This window comes from Colletotrichum costaricense (assembly GCF_030867565.1).
Source record: "Colletotrichum costaricense strain IMI 309622 chromosome Unknown Scaffold_1.1, whole genome shotgun sequence".
NCBI classification, from domain to species: Eukaryota; Fungi; Ascomycota; class Sordariomycetes; order Glomerellales; family Glomerellaceae; genus Colletotrichum; species Colletotrichum costaricense.
This window is the reverse complement of record NW_026848230.1, coordinates 3,724,545-3,740,742: the sequence shown is the minus strand read 5'-3', so window position 1 is coordinate 3,740,742 and position 16,198 is coordinate 3,724,545. Positions and strand designations below refer to the sequence as shown.

Sequence of the window (16,198 nt, the reverse complement as noted above, 5' to 3'; positions counted from 1 at the left end):
TGGTGATTCAGACTCTTTATCTACCTTTGTCTAGCTAGTCATCAGTTTGAACTTCTGAGGATTGATGCAGTTCAAATGTGATTCCAGATACATTTACGTCCAAAGGTTGAATCCGACGAGATCGTGTGTGGCGGTTTACTCAGTGCTTTCATCGTTGTGGTACAACCAAGGACCGGGCCCCAGCATGCGAGAGGACAAAAAGCGCAACCGAGTTTTGAGAGACTGGCGGCATGTACTGTACGGGCACGTATGACCGGTAAGAGAACAACTGCTTTACTGCGATCCCGTGTAGTAACGCTAATGACAGCGATAGGAGGACTTGTTACGCAATCAAGCCTCGACAGTCTTTGGTTAGGTGGAACGTGTTCAATACGAGCTCGAATAGAGGCACTAAGGACAGCTCGTGGAATTTCTGAGGCGGTAAAACTGCCATTGAGAGAGGTAACCACGATTGAAGCCTCACCTGCAGTAGCTGAAAGAGGCCACAGAGGCATAGCTCCCATGGGGCTGGTGTTGCTGTTGATGAGGAGGGCATGTATGAATTTGGCACCAGTCTCATGATCCATTCACTTCCCGCGAGTTCGGGAAGCGAACAAGGTCGCCTGTTCAGTGGCTTTCGTTAAGGAGCACATGAATCTGGCAGCTATGAAGGCGGCGAATCGTAGGCTTGGTACTTTCTTCTATTCGATGTCGCCAGAAGATTCTTCCACAGCCATTATTGTAGGGTTCTCAGTGGCTCATACATGTCGAGTACATGGCGCTACCTGATTGCAATAGTTAAGCACTCACGACGTTGCGGCAGCATATAGTTACCTACCTCCAAAGTACAATTAATCCGGATGTGGGCATACAACACCATCACGCGGAGCAGACGAGGGCTCACATAGAGAAAGCGAAGCGCAACTGCGCTCTTGAACAATTGCTGGAGCAATGTCGATGGAGATCATGGGATGAAAGTCTAATGAGTACAGACGTGCCAAGGTCTGGATCTCAAAATCATAGTATAACGGCATCGTCGGAGAGCTCTGGCGTAGAGGTTTGATGGCCAACACGAGTCTTTAAAGGTTCCCTCTGGAGAGCTCAGCTGGGGGTTTCTCCCGGGCCTTTCCTGGCCATGACTGAGTTCATTCTGGGTATGATGGCGGTGATAACGATGACAGGCACTCAAAGCCCTGCTGAGGGATGTGTAGTGTGGCGAGAAATTATGGTGCCGCTTGACAAGCGCTGCCCACAGATGTGTCCCACAAGCTAAACCTTGTTATCTGGGTATAGCTGTTGAATGAAGCGGCCAAAACCAAATGAGACAAAATCAATCAATCAATACGAACGACTTGCGTCCGAGTGGGTCGGTTGACTGTCATCTTTGTACGGGTCGTAACATCTAGTCGGATCTTAAGTCCGCAGCGGCTTTTAACTCTTAGCTCCGTAAGGTAATCGAAGCATTCCACCTTACAGCGATGTAGTTTTCCTTCCCTTTCTTTCGTTATACTGAATGATTGGAATCAGTTCAAGTAATATCAAACGGCAATCTGGCAAGCGCAGCAATGGAAGGAGATCATTCAAACACAGTGTTGATCATTGGTGGAACTGGTAAAGTTGGCCGCCAGCTCACCAAGCTCTTTGCGGCGACGCCAGTTCAGGTCTATCAAGCCTCCCGCAAAGGGTCGACGACGACAGAGGCGGGCGCCGAGAACATCAAATCGATTGCCTTCGACTGGGACGATGAGAAGACATGGAACACGGTTCTGGAAGTTGGCGCGACGAGCGTATTCCTGGTGGCGCCACCAGGGGGTCCTTTGCCGCCGGTGGAGTTGTTCATTGATCAGGCGCGACTCAAGGGGCATGTGAAGCGATTCGTTCTGCTGAGCGGGAGTCCAGTCGAGCCGGATATCAATAGTCAGGGGATGGGTCGACCTCATGCCTATCTGAAGCAACTTGGTGAGAAGGGCGAAGCGGAATGGGCAGCGATCAGACCGACATGGTTCCAACGTAAGTGCGCGCCTATTCCTAGGTAGGATCTGGGGAAGTGCTATTGCTGATCGCTGGACAGAGAACTTTGCGGAATTAGAAAACTACCGCGACTCTATTGTGAAAGAAGGTGTTATCTACTCTGCCACCGGGGACGGAAGGATTCCCTGGGTTGCGACAGAGGATATTGCTGCGTGTGCTTTCCAGCTACTTACCCAGAAGAGTGCTCCAAACGACGAGTATCTGATTCTTGGGCCCGAGCTACTCAGCTACGGCGATGTAAGTGCAGTTGTCTAACTAGACCTTCTCGCAGGAGGAGTAACGATGTTATACAGATCGCCGAGGTCCTTTCCAAAACTCTCGGCCGCGAGATCACGCACAAGAACCTCTCAGTTGGCGAGCTTGTGGATTACTATGTTCGACAAGGTCTACCTACGCACATTGCGGAGATGCTAGGCAACGCAGACTTGGCTATTAAAAACGGGAGTGAGGACCGGATGAACAGCGTTGTTGTCGAGTTGACAGGGAAACGCCCATCACGATTTTGTGACTTCGCGGAGAAGAATAAGAAGACCTGGGCGTCACAAGCCTGAAGGATTTGTTGATCTAAACATGATCATCCAATATGAATAACATGAGATGGATGATTATTGTACGCCAACCGTACTTGAAGGGAGATGCGAATTTTCCCCCTATTTCACATACTGGCAGTGTACCGGAGTCGTGTCTCACGCACAGAGCCATCGCTACCGAAGTGCTCCTAATTGCACTAGAGGATATCCTAAAGCCAAATAGACGTGAGGCAAATCTTCCCTTGTTCGATGCCTCTCTTGCTCTTCTTTAAAGCTCATGTGCGCCGACTCCCTTAGTCTCTTCTTTCTCCATGACAAATATAGTAGTGTTTCCGCCACGCTCTATCCACTCCCATCCGTCGATGACATATGCGTAGCCGGATTCAACGATTCCTCCCTGTCCGTTGAGGGAAACTACGCTGGCCGTCAAGTAAAAACGCGAGGCCATCGCGTAGGCATTGAAAACCGACTCTGATGTTGAATACGTAAGAAGACAGGTAATCGGGAAGCCCGCATCATACACGTTCATATACCACGATTGATTCTGAGATAAGTGAAGAATTCTATTCCGGAGCTGCCTGGTCTAGGTAAACCAGCCAAAAGCAATAGTCGCATTCCTCGCAATTACCAGTGTTCCACTGTGTTTCCCAAGTCGCGATAGTACCGTACTTTCCCAAGGCCGACGATGGTTTCCTGGCAGCTGATTCAAGAAAGCCCGTCGGTATCGCTGTCTCCTCCTTTAGAAAGCCCCGACTATCGTTCCATCCACTTCTCTCTGCCTAACCAAAGGAGAAAAAGGAGATGGATGCATGGACTTCCGGGAACCGAACTTTTCGCAGGACTGGTTCAGTGAATATGCTGGTTTATCAATCCACCCTCTATGGCACCTTTGCTCACAGTCTCCGCTAGGTAAGCATCGGCTGCCTCATCATCCTTCTCGGAGAACACGAAAGACGCGGACTCGAGGAGCAAGAGGCGCATCGGAATACCGAAGAACATGTACCAGCCGAGGTCAGATCGTGGACCCAGCCTTATGTCGTAGTCTATCTCGATCGGTGAGCCTAGCGGCAAGGGATCTTTTCGAGTGGCTTCGTCGCCCCTCAGCCGGTTCTCAGCTCCGCGGAGGAGTATTGATGTCACTTGATTCGGTCGGTCAGTACTCCAAACCATTGCTATTAGGATTGGTGTGGTGATGTACTTTTCTCGAGATAGTGGTAGAGAACTTTCAGGTCGTGGACGAAGTTGGTTTTCTCGCGTTCGCCTCCCATTGAGATTCTCTCATCGATAGCTCTCGACCCGGACAAGGGCTCAGGTCGATCACAGTTCGTCTTAAGGTGCCTATTGAGCCAGTTCCTAAAATGAACCCACAGATGGTCGACTATGATCCCCGCTAGGTGATAAGGGATCTCGCCAGAATACCTCACGATGGATTTGAACACTTCGTCGCATTCCTGTATCATTTTGGAGGGCTGGTCGGCAAGGACCTGGGTGTTGAAATCACTAGGAGCCATGACTATCGTTTGGGATTCGGTAGTTTCGTTGCCGGGTACAGAGATGTTTTTGAAGAATAACGAGGCTATTTTGGATAGAAACATGGCATCTTTTATAATCCAGGAAACTCTACCACTCTTTGAGCATTCGTTGTGTCCCCGTAGGTATGACTCTGTTGATCATGAGTTCACGATCATTGAGCTTGATAGCATCACCACCGAACACGCCACGATTCATATTCCTCTCCTTCTTTGTCTATATAACGATCTTTTAAACCGCCCTACTCGGAGGGAACGATTGATGAAATCCAAAAAGTGTTCACGTCCTGGCTTAAAAGGGTGGGGGGACCACATGTGGCGGTTTCCCAGACCTCTGTGCAACCACACGATAAATTCACCAGTCTTTCGACACTCGCCTTCTGACAATAAATACGAAAACATTCATCCATTCACCACAACTCGAGCCCCTACCGCCACAGGATAGATATAGGCTTGAAAAAGAGGCAAAGTTCCCACACTCGCAAGTTCAACTGAGGCATTTCCCAAGATATGATTGACAGGTGACGACGCCACGACTTTGACGGTGAATGACGGTCACAATGACTTCTGTTCTTCTCATGATGAGGTGGTGTATCGAGAGGTCGAATGATGCCTGTAATGTGCTGCCCATGAGTAAACATCACTACAGGAATCACACAACGCTCTGAAGGCGTGTGAGATTTAGTGGATGAACATAGTCAATTGGTCCATGTACTCTTGATGACTGGATGGGAGACAGTAAGGAGGGAGAGCAGCAACTCGCGCATGTCTCTGAAGATGCCTTGCTGTACGACAAGCACGCACTTCCAACCACAACTCCTCGTCCCAAAGGCTTGGTCAGAAGTATGACAGAGGTGTGACGTACTGCTACGAGCTGCCATGCTGAGCTTGGGTTATACCAGGTATATGTAAGACTTAGTAAGGCACTTCTTGAGAAACGAAAACAAGAGCACAGAGCATGACCAAGATCACAGGGAGCATATTGAAGACAGTATAGTGTAGTACCCAACATATGGATTACAGATCATATACAGAGCTACATATCTACGTAAAAGACTCCTGGATCCTTTATCCGTTCTGTTTTTATCCAAAAATCGACTTCAATTTCTTCCATTACATCTGATCATCTGTAATTCGTACATGACATGTTTGCTAGATAAACCATTGACATAGCGTGATACGCTTACAGACGGGAGCCGTGGATGACCTTGACGTCGACGGCGAGCTCACGGCCAGCATCGTTGAGGACAAGGACGCGGACGGAGCCACGGCCGGACTCGAAGGCGTTGTTGAGGCGGGACCAGAGGTCGGACTGGTCAATGACGGGCAGGCCCTGCTTGACGTCGCCGGTCTCGGTCATGGCAGTGACGTGACCATCGGAGAGGTCGAGGACGCGGTACTGCTTGAAGACGGGGCCGAGCATGGTCTGGACAACGACGCTGGGGGCGGGGTTGGCGATGAAGGAGGACTCCTCGTGGAGCTGCTTGGTGAAGAGGTCGACACCGAGGTAGCGGTACTGGCCGGTGGCGGCGGAGGTGGAGATCTTGATGACCTGGCAGGGACGGCCCTGGAGCATCAAGAAGTCGCCGAGGCGGATGTGGTGGCAGGGGATGGTGACGGTGTTGGGAATGCGAGGGGCACCGGAGCCAGAGCCGGAAGACTGGCGGCGGGGGGCGGAAGCGGCGCGAACCTCGGAGACTTCGTAACGGTCAGCATGACCATGATGATGATGGTGGTGATGATGGGGGTGAGCAATCTTGTCCGCCAGCTTGTGAAGGCCTTGACGGAAAGAATGGTAGTGGCCTGGTGGTGCGAGCACCCTTCAGTGTCGGTCCATAGATTGGGGGGACGAACGGCGCAACCAAAACACACGCACGCGCACACACACAAAGCCCAACAAGCATTGGACGGACAGACAAGCCAGCAAGCACACGCACGCACGCACAAAAGGGGGTCAAGCAGAGCACTGGGGAGGGGGATTTCTCGACTTACCATCCTCGTCGTAGTAACCCATCTTGGAAGACTTGTGTTGGGGCTTGGAGACGTGAGTAGGCTCGATGGTCTCTTCGGTAACCGTGATGGTTTCCTTGTACTGCTGAGGACGGGGGCGCTCAGACTCGACGGTGTACTCGTCGACGTGGGAGTGCTGGTGGTGGGAGTGGTGATCCGAGTGGTGGTCGGAGTGAGAGTGGTGGTGGTGGTGGTGGTGAGGAGCCGGGTAGGTCTCGACGGTGACTTCCTCCTTGTGGTAGGTAGGCTGGAAGCGTTGACGGTACTGGCGTTCGATTTTATCAATCGGGTTTACCAGGTGCTCGTGGTGACGGGTGTCGATCTCAACGCGAGTGTCGTGGTGGTGGATGCGAGTGTCGTGGAACTCTTGCTGAGTGGTGTATTGAGAGGGAGCAGGAGCAGGAGCGGGAGGGGCAGGGCTGGATAGAAGGAAAAGAAGAGAGAAGTCAGTTGATGTTTTGATGGGGGAGCTTGATGGGGAAGCTTTTTCGCTCTGGTTGACATATTTGACGTGACAAGTGGTTACTTGGCCAACATGGGACTAGGGGGGCCGGGAGGAGGCGTCCAGGGTCCATGACTGGTGGCTCGTAATGGGCAAGGAGGGAAATTTGGCGAAATACCGGGGCCCGAGCTGAAGCGGTCCCGAGCCGGGGTGCCCAGTGGGAGGAGAGGTAGGGGTGTGTGGAAGAAGGAGGAGGATGGGTAGGTAGGTGAGAGACGGTTGCCAAGGGGAGGAGAAGGGGCGGTGACCGGAGTGACGCGAGTGGGTATGTGTTGTTTTGAGGTTGCATGGGAAGAGGGAAGCGGGAGTGAGGGGGGGAGGCTGGATGAATCGATCGATGCCATGCCATACATAAGCTGTGATGGGCACATCCGGCCGCAGGTAGAGAGAGAGGGTTGGGCAGAGAGAGGAAGAGAGAGTGATGGACAGATAGACAGAGAACGGATAGAGAAAGACCAAAACATACCGGTACTCCTCACGATAGTTGTGGGACTCGTAGTGGACACCGGGACGGTGGTAGTGTTCTTCGATGCGGACCTCTTCTTCGTAGCGGTGCTGCTCTTTCCGAGGGGGAAGAGGCTGCTGCTGCTGCTGCGGCTTTTGCTGCTGCGGCGGCTGCGGCTTCGACTCGGCGATGGTGGTGAAGGAAGAGTATTGACTTTCCTCCCGTCCGGGCTTGTTGGGCTTCTTCTCGGGAAGTTTGATCTCAAGCTCTTGATGTGTCTGAGTGACTGTTTGGGTCTGGGTTTGTGTCTCACTCTCCTTGTAGGTGGAGGGAAAGACGCTAAAGGGGACGGGGACACGAGCTTCAAAATCCAGATTGGCGGCTCTGGGGGCGCAGAGAGGAGAATCTTCTAAGCGTTCCTGAAGTGAGGAAGGCAAAGAAGAGTATCCTCTTGCTTCGTTTTCCTAGAAAAACAAAGGGGAAGAAAAAGGTGGAAGAAGCCGGTCGTTCGAGTGACACGCGCTTCTGCTTTTCTCTTCTCTTTTGGATTTGGAGGAAAGGGGGTGTGCCGACAGAAGGGTGAAGTTGGGCAAAAAGGGCGATTGAAGCTTTGAAGATGGATGGAGAGGAGAGAAGAAGGAGGGAGAAGAGGGTCGTTGGAGATGTGCGATGCGGATTGGGTTTTGAAGACGGGGGGTTTGGGGGGTGATGGTTGGACCGAGCAGCAGAGCAAGCGGCGAGCGAATGCAGTCCTGCAGAAAACGAGGGTTGCGAAGGGTTGCCGGGGCAAGGGGTGAAATGTTGTGAGTGTGTCTGTTGTGTGTCTGACTGTCTGTTGTGTGTGAGAGTGTGCGAGTGTGTCCTCTTGAGACTCTGGACTGGTATCTTGGATCCAAGTGGGACTGGAGACTGGGATCAGTGTCTTTGTGGGTGGATGGACGGCTGGGAGTGGATGCGGAGGAGGCGGGTTGGATGATCTGGATTGGACAGGATTAGATCGAGTGTGTCTCGTTTTCTGAGAGAAAGATATCAAAAGATGTGAGAGGAGAGGAGAGACCAACCGAGAGTCTGTGTTCTGTCTGATGTGGGTTCAAGTTGTGATGGATGGTGTGCGAGGGTGAGAGATGAGGAAGATGCCTGCAGAATGGCAGAAATGGCAAGGTACGGATAATAGTGAGAAAGACGAGTAATTCCCAGCAAGAGAGGTGGTCAAAGTGCGCCGTGTGTTGTGAGGGAATGTTGACATTGGCTCCCGTCTCCTGCATCAAACCAGCAGTGGATATTCCGTTTGTTTATTCCGCCCCGAAGAGGACTAGTCTGGGGGATGGGAAGTGGAGACTTGACATGGGGCGAACTTGGGAAGGAGAAGCTCGGAGCTGCAGCTCGAAGCTTTGACGCCCTGGAAATGTGTACATCGGTACAAGTTGCCTTGAACGCCTTGCTTCTGAGGTGTCCAGGCCAACGGTACCCAAGTCAGGCACCAGTTTTGCTCCGGCGCAGCAGGTACCGGGCACCACTGCACACTTTCCCATTCTCCATTTCGATGGCGACCTGCCCGACTGTTTGAGGTGAGGTGGAAACGTACTTTACCGACCAGTACAACGCTACGTTCCTGAGCTAATGGAAGGAACCTCGGATACGTACTCCGTACCCGCTGTCTCGTTCCTCCCGTCCTTCCTTTCCCATCTGATTCTGACTGCCCGTGCCCGCACATGTCGCACACCTCACCTCGAAAAGCTCTCTCTTCCGAGTCTCACCATTCAATCACTACGCCTAATCACCTCAATTGTCAGCCCGACAACTTCGATATGGGGTCAATTGATTCAATGGCCCATCTTCATGCAAGTAATAACTATTCGAGTCATTCACATGCGATGGAATGTCATCCTACTGCATGCAAGATGCTGCCGACTCGATGGACCACCACAGCATCAAAGCTTCCACAGAGCAGAGCTCGGCTCTCCCAAACCACGCACTAGGTACACATGCGCACCCACACATCTTTCCCTAGCGCTGCAAAGTGTGCCAGGCAATGTCGGCAGTAATCGCACCTCCAAGACGCCCGCTTGCGCAAGCTCCAGCAGTGGACCTGCCAGCATTGATTATTGACAACCGTCCTGGACAAGCTAGAGCTGCTGGCCCGACCGCCGCCGACCAGCTTCCTCCTCGGCTGCTCGTTTCTGGGTCCTTCCCTTCACACCAAGATTACAGGCGCCGTGGTCGATCAGCAACAAAATAACCCCAACTTTGCTGGCTGAGCTGGCCCTGATAAAACACCCGAGGCTGGACCAGAGAAGAGGAAGAAACTGGGACCTTGTGGTGCCGGGAAGAGGGAACCCCGGATTCTCACAATCGGCCAGAATCTGCAAATTATTATGGTATCCCATGGCCCACAGACATTCCCACTCAGGCGCCGTGATGGGCGCCACAAGTTCGAGAGGCGCCAGTCTATGGACTCATTGGCTGTGTTCTTGAGCATGAGGCGACGAACAAACACTAACGATGGGCCGTGTCGAATGCCTCCATGCGTCCAGCTGCATTGCTGACGGCTGTCGCGAATTGCGCTGATGCTCCCGACCTTACGAACTACGCTCTGTGTATGTCGCCTGTCACATCTGGCAGCTTGTTGACACGCTCGTCAAGTTACGGATACAACAAACAAAACACCGACTTGGGGCTGGGTACGAAGATCGTCGTTTCGCCCACGGCCCAAATGCCCGCTATCGACCGTCTGCATGGTCCGCATAGCCTGACCGCGGCAGCCCGGAAACTCAATTGGCCAGTCGTGGAGCTTCCCCAACCACTTTTCAGCTGCAATCGCCCTTCCCGGCCACTTGTTTCCAGGGTTCTCAGGCCGGCGGCTGCTGCTGAGGCCCTGCGAAAATCAGCAATCGACCACTTCTCAAGTTCTCACACCAATACGGGGGATCCAATACTGGGTCTCACACATCGTGGAACACCTCCATTGGACTGTCTGTCTGCAACCGCCGCACAACTCATGCAAGTCGACGGTCGCACATGCAAAACGAGGCTGGCTGGCGGCTTTGCTTTTTCCAGGGAGGCCTACGACGTGGCCAAGGCAAAGTACCCTACCTGCGGTCCTGCCTACCTCACGGATCCCGCCCGCAGCGCCCGAGTGGGGCTTCAAACCATTGATGGATCTCAGCAGTCAGATTCCCCATTTCCCCTGGATCCATCAGAGAGTCATGGAGACGCTGCTCCGTCCCAGTTTTGCTCTCCCATGAGACTCTGGCACTCTTCAATGGGAGAGGTTGGAGCTATTCATAATCACCAGCCTCCCCGTCCTTGGATCATCCCAATTGGCATCATATTGTCAATGGTTTCAAACCAAAGCCATCAAACCAGACGAACCGGTCGGGGCACACGGGCGGGAGCTCCCCTGCAAAGCACCTGGTTGCCGTGACGACTGACTGGCCCCGGCTCCCGCGCTAACTGTAATTGAGTACCCTTTCTTCGGCACTGGACGACCATCGCTCTCCGCCGCCGACGGGATCGAACAGAGGATAACAGATGTGATTATGTGGATGGATCACATGAAAGTCAAAAGAGCTTGGGAATATTTCTTGCTATTGGCGGTTAAACAACAGAGTCATGGGGCCGCTGTAGGGAGGATGCAGGAGATCGTCGCTGGAAGAGGTCAGAAATGGCAGTTGGTCAACGAATTTGAGGCCGAAACCTCAAAGTGAATGGCGATATCAGCCACGTCTCTGCGAAAGGCATAGCTGATATAGTCTATGCCGGCTGAATGTCCATGGCAAACATTCTTCCTCGTTGAAGGCCAAGACTGGTGAACAATGGCTTCGCTGCGCGGGTTGACGCATCTAGTAGAGTCCATGCACTGCCTGTGTTCAATTGTGATTTCGAGTTGCTTTAGAAAGTGATCGTCGACCTATAGATTTGAAGACCGCACTGGAAACTGCCATTATCAAGTACGCGCTTGACCGGTTAGGCATGGGCATTATATCTATCAAGTTCTTGATACTACTTTGCAGTCCTTTTAAGCTGCTGAGCCGCACCACCTATAGAGTGGCATGTCATAGTGGCATGCTGCCAAAACCATCATCAAGTGTATTGTCTTGAATGATAGCCGTCCTTTGATGGAAGGCGTATAGCCTATTCCATGATTCAAGGCTTTGTTGGTCCAAGCATAAGGACCCATGTGGTTCTGAGGAATCCATCGAAGATTGGCAAGCCTTGGACTGGCTGTATGATTAATTCACTTACAACGTTTCGAGTGAAACTTCAGAGACAAAGACCTTGTTGCATCTTATTTGAGTTGGCATATGTCACCACGAACCGGTGGCACGGAGCTCTATTTTAGTATGACAGCTCTTCGTCTTTGCTTGAAGCTCGAAATGTGGCGCTAGAAGCTCGGTGTGCGTCATCACGGCCAGCTCGGGACGAGAGATGAGAAATCATAGTGAGGCCAATTCCCATCAATGAAGCCTATAATCCTAATTGAAAGCACCTGAGTCTCTTATCATTTAGGAACAGTCGCATAAGACTGAAAAACTATTTGGATTTCCTAACAATTGGCAGAAAGGCCCGACGAACGTGGAGTGAAGTCCCCGGTGACAAACCAAGCACGTGACGTCATCGTGGCGCATTCCATATTTTCAAAGCTCTTCAGCCACGAATGCCCCGCGATTATTCATTTGCATCACATATTCCTGCCCCTCACTGGCAACGTATTCATTTCTTTGCAACACCAAAGCCGCCACAAAGAGACTGGCGCGCTCACTTTGTTAAACCGGCCCTATACCAAACCTCTACGACTCGCCTGCCGCAGACATGAAGCAGCGTTTCTCGTCCATCGACGTCAAAGTCATCGCCCACGAGCTCCAAGAGAGCCTGACGACCCTGCGACTCGCCAACGTCTACGACCTCTCCTCCAAGATTCTACTCCTCAAGTTCGCCAAGCCCGATAATAAGAAGCAGCTTATTATAGACTCTGGTTTCCGATGCCATCTTACAGACTTTACGCGCACGACCGCTGCGGCGCCCTCGGCTTTTGTGGCGCGGTTGCGCAAGTTTCTGAAGACGAGGCGGTTGACGTCTGTTAAGCAGGTTGGAACGGACAGAATCTTGGAGTTTCAGTTTAGCGATGGCCAGTACCGTCTTTTCCTCGAGTTCTTTGCTGTAAGTGGCTTGATTTATCTACCTGCGACAAGAATCAACCACTGACTTTGTCTTTACGCAGAGCGGAAACGTCATCCTGACCGATGCCGACCTCAAGATCCTCACTCTCCTGCGCAACGTCCCCGAAGGAGAGGGCCAGGAACCTCAACGAATCGGGTTGAACTACTCGTTAGACAACCGGCAGAACTTCAACGGCGTTCCCGATCTCACAAAGGAGAGAGTACGAGCGGCACTGGAGTCGTCAGTCAAGAAGAGCGCGACAGCTGTCTCTGCGGGGAAGAAGATCAAGACGAAGCCTGGTGACGAGTTGAGGAGGAGTTTGGCGACGACGATCACCGAATTACCGCCTATTCTCGTCGACCACGCATTCCAGATTACCAAGTTTGACGGCACCAAGAAACCCGCCGAGATTCTCGAGGATGAATCGCTTCTGGATGCGCTTCTGAAGGCGTTGACCGAAGCCCGCAGTATTGTGGAAGTTGCCACTAGCTCTGCCACGGCCAAGGGCTACATTTTTGCAAAGTACCGATCGAAGCCGGACGGCGCGCCAGCAGCAGAGGGAGAGGAGGCGAAAAGATCGGATCTTCTCTACGACGACTTCCACCCCTTCTTGCCTAACAAGTTTGCAAACGACCCCACTGTCAAGGTCATCGAGTTTGATGGCTACAACAAGACTGTCGACGAGTTCTTTTCGTCTTTGGAGGGCCAGAAGCTGGAGTCAAGACTGACTGAACGAGAGGCCGCGGCAAGGAGGAAGCTTGATGCAGCGCGAAACGACCAGGAGAAGCGAATCGAGGGTCTCCGGGAGGCGAAGTCACTAAACGTCCAGAAGGCTACCGCGATAGAGGCCAACGTCGAGCGTGTGCAGGAGGCGATGGACGCGGTCAATGGGCTTCTACAGCAAGGCATGGATTGGGTCGACATCAGCAAGCTCATTGAGCGCGAACAGAAGCGCCGCAACCCAGTGGCTGAGATCATTAAGCTGCCGCTGAAACTTGCGGATAACACGATTACCTTGCTGCTGGGAGAGGAGGAAGAAATTGAAGACGACGAGTCCAACTACGAGACCGACTCTGATGCATCCGATAGCGACGAGGAGGAGACCAGCAACAAGCAAAAGACCGCAAAGCATCTGGAGATTGATGTTGATATCACCCTTACGCCATGGGCAAACTCCAGAGGATACCACGAGCAGAAGAGAAGTGCCGCCAAAAAGGAGGAGAAGACGGTTTTGCAGTCTCAGATTGCGTTGAAGAACGCCGAGCAGAAGATCCAGGCTGAGCTGAAGAAGGGCCTCAAGACGGAGAAGGCTGTTCTTGCGCCAATCCGGAAGCAGATATGGTTCGAAAAGTTCACCTGGTTTGTCTCGTCTGACGGATACCTGGTGTTGGCAGGCAAGGATGCGCAGCAGAACGAGATGCTGTATAAGCGCTATCTCCGCAAGGGCGACGTCTACGTTCACGCGGACATGCACGGCGCCGCGACCGTCATCATCAAGAACACCCCCAGCGATCCCGGTGCGCCTATTCCTCCTTCAACGCTGGCGCAGGCAGGCACAATGGCCGTGTGCAGCTCGAGTGCGTGGGACTCCAAGGCAGGTATGGGCGCGTGGTGGGTGAACGCCGATCAGGTTTCCAAGTCTGCTCCTACCGGAGAGTACCTCCCCACGGGAAGCTTCATGGTCCGGGGCCAGAAGAATTTCCTTCCTCCGGCACAGCTTCTGCTCGGTCTCGGCATCATGTTCAAGATTAGCGAAGAGAGCAAGGCTAGGCATGTGAAGCACAGACTGTATGAGACCGCTGATGTTCCGGCTTCGGCGGCCGATAGCGCGGCACCAGAGACTGCGACTGATGCCGCTCAAGCTGATGATGACGTCCCGGATGATGCTTCTGATATTGGCTCCGAGGACGATCAGGAGGACGAGAAGCCGCGCGACAACCCTCTGCAGAATCTTGGACAGAGTGGACAGGATGACTCAGAGGAGCAGCTTGCATCTGAAGAGTCCCCTGCCGAGGAGTTGTCAAACCTCAAGATTGAAGAGGACAAGCCTGCGGAACAGTCTGCGGAGGATGAAGCCGAGCCGGCAGAGAAGGAAGATGAGGACAACGAGGAAGAAGACGGGGATGACGACGAAGAAGAGAGCGACAAGGCAGCTACAGGACAAACATCAACCCCGGCAGAGCCGTCCGGTGCACCAAGCACCGCCGCGACCGAGAAGCAACAACCAGCCAAACGAGGCCGACGTAATAAAGCCAAGAAGATTGCAGCCAAATACAAGGACCAAGACGAAGAGGACAGGGCAGCAGCCGAGGCCCTCTACGGCTCCGCGCGCGGCAAGCAACGAGCCGAAGCCGAGGCGCAGAGTAAAGCCGACCGCGAAGCCCAGCTGGCGTACCAAAAGGAACGTCGCCGCGCGCAGCATGAGAAGCAGCAAAAGGAGACTGCCGAGCACGAGGAGATCCGCAGGCTGATGAACGAGGAGGGCGTAGAGGTCCTGGACTCGGATGAGCTGAGCAAGATGACGCTGCTCGATTCACTGGTGGGTTGGCCTCTCCCCGGCGACGAGATTCTCGAGGCGATACCTGTTTGTGCGCCGTGGACCGCCATGGGCAAGTTCAAGTATAAAGCCAAGCTCCAGCCTGGGGCGGTGAAGAAGGGTAAGGCGGTGAAGGAGGTGTTTGAGCGGTGGAAGAGCGATTCGTCCAAGAAGGGCGCGCTCGACGAGCGGGCGCAGGATAAGGAGAAGATGTGGCCTAGGGAGGTAGAGCTTATGAAGGCGCTCAAGGCGGAGGAGAGTATCAATGTCGTGCCGGTTGGCAAGGTACGGGTTATGATGTCTGGTGGGAGTGGTGGTTCGGGGGCCAAGGGCCAGCAGGGCAAGGGGGGACGAGGCGGGAGGGGATCGAAGAAGAAGTAGAGACTGATGAGTTCCGAGGTTCGGCTGCGAAGATGTAGATCTAGGTATTCATTAATTATATCTATAGAGGGGTCCTCAGGTCTCTAGGGAGAATTTGAGAACACCAATGGCATCCATCCACGCGCTTCTTCTAGTCATGTCCGTCTGTCGATGAACCTCGCCCATCCACCACCCCCCATGTTATGAACCTATTTCTTTCCCCTCGCAATCTCAAAAGCCCTTAAGATGTCCAGCTTCTGATGCTCCGAAGTCCACTCAAAAACCCTCTCCCCACACCGATCAGCACGCACCTCCTCCTCCGTGGCCCAGACGAAATCGTCGTGCTCCTCGGGATCGATCTCAACCTTCACCTCCCCTGTCCCAGTGGCCTCAACTTCCACGAGGTAAGTATACTTTCTCCACGCATCTCGTCCCTTGAAGAACTTGTGCGAATCCTTCATCACCCCATCTCCCACACCCTCCGAAATCCCAGCATCATCAGACCGTCGTCCAACCTCGATAATCCCGACCCCACCCCTCGATAACCCCCACGCCTGGTCCCCAGCCACGGCCTGCGCTTCTTCACCGGCCCCGGCACCCTCCCATTGATAACATCCCACCAGCGCCGCGAATTTCACGGCGCGGAGGGCAGTTTCTTCCCAGAGTTCGCGGGCGGCGGAGGCGAGGGAGTTGGAGTCGAGGGATTCCGCTGCCCCGCCGGGGAGTTCCCATTTGTGGGGGAGGGCGGATTCTCTTGCGGAGCGTTGGAGGAGGAGGATTTTGGGGGTGGTTTGGGAGGAGGGGGAGAGGACTGCGGCGCCTACGCAGAGGCGGTGGGTGTGAAAGACCTCTTGGGGGTACGTTGACGATGATGGGGAGGTAGGCGGTGGTTTGTTGTAGGGGTGGAAGCGAAGGGTGTAGGGGAGGAGGGAGGGGGATGTTGTGTAGTTTAGAGGAGGTGTTGGCGCTGCGGGAGGCATTTTGGTGGATGAGTTCTGTTGCGGCTTTTGGAGTTTGGTTGATTTGAGGGAGCAAGAAGATGGGAAATGGGATTGACGCTTCGATGATGGCGACTTTGTAGAACGTGGGTGCCTGGATGGCGTCGTTAAGTTTAGG

General features: G+C 53.3%; 6 protein-coding genes across 6 annotated transcripts; 3 read left to right on the top strand and 3 right to left on the bottom strand.

Annotated features, from left to right (window-relative positions):
- Positions 1–1,544: 1,544 nt before the first annotated feature.
- On the top strand, positions 1,545–2,561 carry CCOS01_01299 (AFUA_2G17970 family ergot alkaloid biosynthesis protein; the record flags this gene model as incomplete). The annotated part of the gene is made up of 3 exons (XM_060449495.1): positions 1,545–1,989; positions 2,051–2,247; positions 2,304–2,561. The coding sequence occupies 3 exons, from the start codon at positions 1,545–1,547 to the stop codon at positions 2,559–2,561; spliced, it is 900 nt and encodes a 299-aa protein (XP_060320933.1).
- An 825-nt stretch (positions 2,562–3,386) lies between these two features.
- CCOS01_01298 (uncharacterized protein) lies at positions 3,387–4,135 on the bottom strand (the record flags this gene model as incomplete). Its single annotated transcript, XM_060449494.1, has 2 exons — positions 3,387–3,679; positions 3,739–4,135. 2 exons carry the CDS (start codon positions 4,133–4,135, stop codon positions 3,387–3,389), a joined length of 690 nt encoding a protein of 229 aa, XP_060320932.1.
- A 1,117-nt stretch (positions 4,136–5,252) lies between these two features.
- On the bottom strand, positions 5,253–9,566 carry CCOS01_01297 (uncharacterized protein; the record flags this gene model as incomplete). Its single annotated transcript, XM_060449493.1, has 4 exons — positions 5,253–5,767; positions 6,062–6,498; positions 7,048–7,445; positions 9,528–9,566. 4 exons carry the CDS (start codon positions 9,564–9,566, stop codon positions 5,253–5,255), a joined length of 1,389 nt encoding a protein of 462 aa, XP_060320931.1.
- A 173-nt stretch (positions 9,567–9,739) lies between these two features.
- CCOS01_01296 (uncharacterized protein) lies at positions 9,740–10,450 on the top strand (the record flags this gene model as incomplete). Its single annotated transcript, XM_060449492.1, has 1 exon — positions 9,740–10,450. One exon carries the CDS (start codon positions 9,740–9,742, stop codon positions 10,448–10,450), a length of 711 nt encoding a protein of 236 aa, XP_060320930.1.
- A 1,388-nt stretch (positions 10,451–11,838) lies between these two features.
- CCOS01_01295 (uncharacterized protein) lies at positions 11,839–15,103 on the top strand (the record flags this gene model as incomplete). Its single annotated transcript, XM_060449491.1, has 2 exons — positions 11,839–12,186; positions 12,248–15,103. 2 exons carry the CDS (start codon positions 11,839–11,841, stop codon positions 15,101–15,103), a joined length of 3,204 nt encoding a protein of 1,067 aa, XP_060320929.1.
- Positions 15,104–15,291: 188 nt separating this feature from the next.
- CCOS01_01294 (NUDIX domain-containing protein) lies at positions 15,292–16,062 on the bottom strand (the record flags this gene model as incomplete). Its single annotated transcript, XM_060449490.1, has 1 exon — positions 15,292–16,062. The coding sequence occupies one exon, from the start codon at positions 16,060–16,062 to the stop codon at positions 15,292–15,294; it is 771 nt and encodes a 256-aa protein (XP_060320928.1).
- Positions 16,063–16,198: the final 136 nt, after the last annotated feature.